Consider the following 6,759-nt stretch of genomic DNA (forward strand, 5'->3'; position numbering starts at 1 on the left):
GAGGTCTCCCCTTTTTTGCCTTCTCTTCTCCAGGCTGAACCCCCCCAACTCTCCCAGCCTGTCCTCCCAGCAGAGGGGCTCCAGCCCTCCCAGCATCTCCGGGGCCTCCTCTGGCCCCACTCCAACAGGTCCATGTCCTTCTGCCGTTGGGGGCTCCAGAGCTGGAGGCAGTACTCCAGGTGGGGTCTCCCCAGAGCAGAGTAGAGGGGCAGAATCCCCCCCTCGCCCTGCTGGCCACACTTCTTCTGATGCAGCCCGGGATGCGGTTGGTGTTCTGGGCTGCGATCGCACACTGCCGGCTCAGGTTGAGCTTCTCATCCATCAGCACCCCCAGGTCCTTCTCCTCAGGGCTGCTCTCCAGCCATTCCCCACCCAGTCTGGAGTTGTGCTTGGGAAATCTAAGAAATATATACGTTCCGACATCCCTCCTAAATGCCCAGCATACACTGAAAAGAAATAAAAGAATGCCAAGCAGCCTGCAGACATTTGCTCTGACTGATGATTTTCAACAATAATTTCATAAATGCAGCAGAGCGGAGTATATCCCATGGTTATTCTTCCGCTGCAATCCCTGGGAGTTCCCAGTGCCACCAGCGTGGGGCTGCCCGGGGCCACCAAGGGAGACGGGTTCCGAGCGGGACAGCCTGCGCTGGGCAGAAGCGAGGGGTGGGATTGTCAACAGCTCTTGAGTCAGCAAGAAAAATGGCATTGAAAATAAGCTGCGAATGAAACAACCCACCCGAAACAACCTGAAGGTTTCCGCCAGGAGCGAGGACGGCCGGGGGTGCAGCGGCCGCTCTCCGCACTCAGCCATACCCGCACCCCGGGACCGGCGGCGTAACTCACGCCGGGAACAACCTCCAAAGCCTGAAACGATGTTTGCATGAGAGCAAGACGTTGAAATATTGATTAAAGTTGGATTTCATCAGCAATACTTTGATTTCATTATTACACTGGCTGCTAACAAAGACACACCCATCACCGCGTTACATTCCTGCTCGTAAAAGGGTGATTATTCCACTATTCACGCCAGGCTGCTCCGCGGGTATCCACAGCCGGCGGGCTCCAGGACGGGCATTTTTTCATCAGAAAAATAAAAAGACATTAAGATTTCAAAAATGAGGCCAAACCACGGCAACAGGCACATGCCGGGCCAGCGCGGAGGCTGCCTCCGGGAAAACCTCCGCATCCCGGGGAACGAAGGGATGGGCAAGGGGGAAAGACGACGGAGCACTTCGCCCTGGTTTCCATCTAAAGTATCAGCACCGAATCCAAAGAGTTACTGAAGTTTTTATCAATTTCAATGAAATGTTGGAGGGGGGGTGGGGGAAAAAAAAAAAAAACAACCCTGAAAAAATTACCTAGCAGGTGCCAGTTTTCCCAGTGCCTGGCTTTGTTCGAGGAATAATCGTACGGATGCGGAGGGTTTTTCTGATCTTAATATCCCAGTGAACTTTCAGTGCCAGGGTAAGGGTGGAAAAGGGACGGGAAGAACGCCACTAAAGGCTGCACCCCCCGGCGTTATTGTTCTAAAACTCCGGCTTAGGCCGAGTAGGACGGCTATCTGAGGCAATATCGTGTTTCCATATGCCCAAATTGTTATGCAAACCCGGGACGTCCTATTGGAGCAGAGGGACCGGGCACCGCCAGGCAGCGCTTCTCACCACCCCTTGCAGAAACATGTTTTTCAATGTGGAAAGGGTGAGAGAGGTCACCCCCGAGGAATCCAGCCCCGCATGCTCCCAGCCTTCGCCTCTCCCATCCTCCTCCTCCTCTTCCTCCTCCTCCTCCTCCTCCCCCCAAACTCCCCAGCGCAGCCAGCGTGGGACCCAGCTCGTTATCCATCAGCTTTCTCTGGGGGCTGTTTTCACGTGAGGAACCTAAAAAGGGGGGAGAAATACCTCCGGAAGGGGAAACCGCCCCGTGTGAAGCGGGATGCGCCGCCCGCCCCGCGCAGGCATTCGGCGCCGCGCTTCCCTGTGCTCCTGCAGGAAACGCAACGGCAGGAATCGAGGGGAGACTGCAAAGGCACACGGGGGTACCCAGCATCGTTCAAGCGCAATTATATTTTTAGATTAAATCCATCTTGCGCCAACATTAAAGACATAAAATAAAAAAGTCAGTTGTGAACTCTGCAGTCACACCTTTAATTCTGCCACTAGTTGGTATGAGAGAAATCGGAGACAAACCCCTCTGACAAGTCAACTTTAACCTCCAGAAGAAGCCACGGATTTTCATCGCCCTATATCAACCAAGCTTCCAAGAAATTACTGCTGATGGAGATCTAAAGAAATCCTTGAAATATATCCTCAGCGCTTGAAAAACGTCTCACTGCCATCTAAGCTTCGTCGCTTTTCCTGCTAGATCATCACTCTACAGAAGAAAAGTTCCCCCAGCAGCCAGAAACAGGTATGTGTCCAAGTCAGCTCTCAACTTTCTCTTTACTAAACTACATAAGCCAAATTTCATTAACTTTGGCCTATAAATCAAACTCCTACAGAGCATAAATTATTCTTGTTAGGATTTTGAGTCTTCTAGTACAGCACAAATGAGCCACAGACACCAGAACCGCACACGGTCCTTCTGGAAGCGTCCCACCGCCACCATGGACTTCATCCCCAGTCACTCATCCTCCCAACATAAGGACATTTTCTGCCATCACCCACAGCATCTTCTCGCAGTCACTGCTATCAAACCCTCCCCCTATAGAGGAAACCTATACACCTGAGACATATAACCTCTCTTTACCTGGATGGAAAGAGAGATTAATTTAGCTTTCCCAGCCTGCACGTAGCTTGAAGAGTCACCAGCGAGGATTTCATGCCCGGCGAACACCAGCTGGTCGAGAACACATTCCTGCAGGACACCACCAGAAATGTCCCTGCGGCATCACTCCCCGCTGTGACCGCTTTGTGCGAGCCGGTAGCTAGCAAGTTTTTTTATTTTTTTCAAGCTAATTAACACGCACCGCTCTAATTTCCTACAGTTCAACAATTTCCAACCAGAATATTGTGCAATGCTGGAGTCAAATGGCTTAAGGAAACGAACTCTATCAACACGCCAGCAAACGCAGCGAGTCAAACCTGCAACATCAGCTGAAGATGTTTGGAGAGGTTTGTTGTTTTGGTTTGGTTTTTTTAAAACTTCTAAGAGAAGTTGTCCTCGGGGGGAGCACGTTGCGCACAGCCTCTGAGGGCTGAGCTACTTTCTCATCATTTAATAACAGCGCAGGATTTGTGCCCAAGCCATTTCCTACCACAGGACGTCGATTTCTTGTCCACCATCTTCACGTGCCGCGTCTGGTTGCGAAGCTTGTCATCTGTGTTTTCAACCAGGTTCGTGAGGTCGTCGATGATCTCTGGGGAAAGAGAAATATGAGCGTCAGTCTCGGCACCCCGCAGCATCACCGCGCAACAAGCACGTGCCCACTGGAGACTCCAAAATGGAAACCAGCTGCATCCTCCTGTCTTCCAGAATGACAGACCAGTGCTCCACAGGCACTGAAATGTCCAAATCCTGGGAAATGCTACCCAAGAGACTTCCATTTCAGATTCAGTGCACTCCTCCGCTGGAAGAGTGAGGGGAAAATTACAGCCTGAAAGAGCAGGATCGGTCTAGGTAGCCACCAAGTAGAAGATCACGGTAGACACAAAACACCAGCCAAAGTAAGAGAATTAGTGCACACGCTACAGGAAATCTGAAATTTCAGTCCCTGGAATGGGGCATCTCAACACTTGGCCGTTACACAGTCATTAAAATACATGCAGAATCTTCCTAATTGCTTCACAAATGCTTTTGAGAGCGGTTTTTGCGGTCCCAACCAAGCAACCACACAGTGAAAGTCCCTCCTTGGTTCAGTTACGGAGATGCCCGGGCGGCAGTTCTGCCCGCAGCCCGAACCATCCTCTGGGACAAGGAAAGCGAGCAAAACTTCTCCTACAGCTATTTTTAAATAGAGGGGAAAGGAAAATTTCAAGCCAGCCCTTCCGCAACCTCACACAACTGATGACTGTGTTTTTTGTCGGGGAAATCGGAGCAGGTCGGAGGCTTACACCGAGACTGGGCGGTCGTTGGGTTGGGGTTGTTTTAACACCGAGAATTAAAAGCCGCATTCAGGCACCAAATTTCCTTCTCGCTGACTGTTCCGCTCTAATTTTCTTGAAACACGCAGCCAGCGCTTCTCGCCGGGAGTACGAACGCACCGTGTCTGAGCGGCTTTCTGCTCCGCAGGCAGGAAGGGCGCATGATAAATCAGGAGGAGGAGAGCAGCCAAAACCTGAACGCTACCGCAAAGCATCTTGCTCTGGTTCCGCTTCTAGCACTTTCCCCGCTATCGATCGCTGTCTTAATAAATCTCATCTGCCTTTCGAGAGCGGGTCGGGGACAGCGGCCGTGCCAGGCCTGAGAGCTCGCTCGTGCCCCGCCAGACCCTCGCGCCGCGTCTCTGCCGAAACGTCCTGCTTTAACGCGCCCTACGCAAAAGTTAAGAGGGCACAGCTTTCAGTTCGCGAGACTCACTAATATTCTGTTCCTTTTTATGCATCCTAACCCCGTACGTGGGTTGGTTGAGTGTTAAAAAGAGTAAGTCCCACCAACAGGACAAGGCTCTTACTAATTAGCCTTTATTGGTTTGACTGTATTCCTTCAAATAAGGGATTTCCCAAATATTTCTACTAGGAACAAGGGAGTGACACTAAAGAGGGCACTCCTCGTACTTCCAAAACTTCCCTGTGACCCTAGAAGAAAACCTCGCGCTCACAGAGGCAGTGCCAATACACAACATTAGTTCTTGCAGCTTCTCAAGACCACCCGTACGCCTGTGGGGGCCGTCAGATTTGTACCGGCGCTTGAAAGGGAACGGGTTCCTCCAAAATCCACCTTCCCGCAGCACGAGATGTTAGCTACGCAGGGGGCTTACGTCCTCAAATCTTGGCAAGAAACAAGCATTGCTCAAGACAACAGGGGTAAACCAGTTTGATCGTACATACGGGTAACAAAACCCAAATATAAGATAATCAAAGTTCTGCAGAACAAAGGAAATTTTCAAAGGCACACGGAGCACAGAGGTTTTACTCTCCCGGAGCGTTGGGAGATTGAAGCACCATCCTTCTAATGCGTCATCTCCAGCAAACCCCTATGTAAAATGATATCAGCATCTAAAAAATCCGGTACTTTGAAAATACACATCTATCTTAAAACGTGAGCTCCTGATTCATGTTCCTCAGCTCAACCATCTACGTATCCCCACGAAGGGAGGGCAGAGGGCAAACATCAACTGCTTCTGTCTGCGCAGCCTCCGGTTTACCCTATAGATCTGAACCCTTCACCGCTCCCGGGGTTAAGCAGCATCACCCCACCAACACTGCTCTATTCCAGCCACAAACTCCCATATTTCTGAACTCGTTTATAATACTCAAGATTTTATTGTTCATCCCACACCAAAACACGTTTTCCCAAGCGATGGCAGGTACTTTATTCCAACTGCGAGTTTTGTTCGGTGCGCAGTTCAGATATTAGCTCTCTTCCCCCCTCCCACCCAACTTTCCCAGGTCCGACATCTGCAAAGGCAACAACATTTTGGGGAAACTTTTATCTGTCTTGCGTGATTCAGCACACAGGAAAACCAGCACAATGCTGCCGGCAAAGGCAGCCTTTCTCATGTTTGCCTCTAAATGAAAAAAAAAAAGTTAAAAAAAAAAAAAAAAAGTGCCGAAAGTTCCCATCGTTGTCAAGGACAAAGTGATAAGCACGCTTGGGAAATAGGAGGCTTTCCTCTGCCAACACTGACCAGACCCTCCTTGAAAAACATCCTGGTGAACAAGCTGTAGCTAAATGAGAACAAATGCGAGCAGGAAAATTTTCTGTCATCATTTCAAAGCCCAAGGCACTGCAATTGGGATTATGTCCGGAGCCTCTCCTTTCCCATCCCCCTGCACGAGCCATTCCTCTGTCAAACCAAACTGCAGAAGCCGTTTCTGAACGAGAGAACGGGACATTACAGCTTGGGAGGAGCGTTTCTTCACACCCATGTGACTCCAGACACGGTCAGGGTTCAGGGGAGAGGGCCACTTCACCAAGCATGTAGCCCAGAGCTCAACAAGTAACGTGCGGTTAAGACCAGGAGAAGTGTTGGGGTGCTCATGGCACAACCAGGAGGTCTGAGCAGCGTCTTCCCCTCCACCACAGCGCTGGGGCTGGCACGGGGAGAAAGCACAGAGGGGTTCTTACCCCACCACCAGTTGAATCAGAAGCCTGGACCAGCAGGTTCCTCAGGCCAGGGCACTCTTGCGACCACCAACACCCTGCACAGCACCATCTATCCACCCCTCTACACCCACCAACACCATCAACACCCTGCACAGTACCATCCATCCATCCCTCTACACCCACCAACACCCTGCACAGCACCATCCATCCATCCATCCCTCTATACCCACCACCACCCTGCACAGAACCATCCATCCACCCCTCTACACCCACCACCACCCTACACAGAACCATCCATCCATCCACCCCTCTACACCCACCACCACCCTACACAGAACCATCCATCCATCCATCCCTCTATACCCACCACCACCCTGCACAGAACCATCCATCCACCTCTCTACACTCACCACCACCCTGCACAGAACCATCCATCCATCCCTCTACACCCACCACCACCCTGCACAGTACCATCCATCCATCCCTCTATACCCACCACCACCCTGCACAGCACCATCCATCCATCCACCCCTCTACACCCACCACCACCCT

At 51.2% G+C, this 6,759-nt stretch overlaps 1 protein-coding gene across 1 annotated transcript in view; it reads right to left on the reverse strand.

Moving 5' to 3' along the window:
• The window catches only part of STX8 (syntaxin 8), a 109,481-nt gene that overhangs the window by 27,926 nt on the left and 74,796 nt on the right, over positions 1-6,759 (reverse strand). The window contains exon 7 of the mRNA XM_009880018.1: positions 3,257-3,358. Within this exon, the coding sequence (XP_009878320.1) occupies positions 3,257-3,358 (102 nt within the window). The remainder of the gene's footprint in view (positions 1-3,256; positions 3,359-6,759) is intronic.

This window comes from Charadrius vociferus, unplaced genomic scaffold (genome assembly GCF_000708025.1).
Source record: "Charadrius vociferus isolate BGI_N301 unplaced genomic scaffold, ASM70802v2 scaffold532, whole genome shotgun sequence".
Lineage (NCBI taxonomy): Eukaryota > Metazoa > Chordata > Aves > Charadriiformes > Charadriidae > Charadrius > Charadrius vociferus.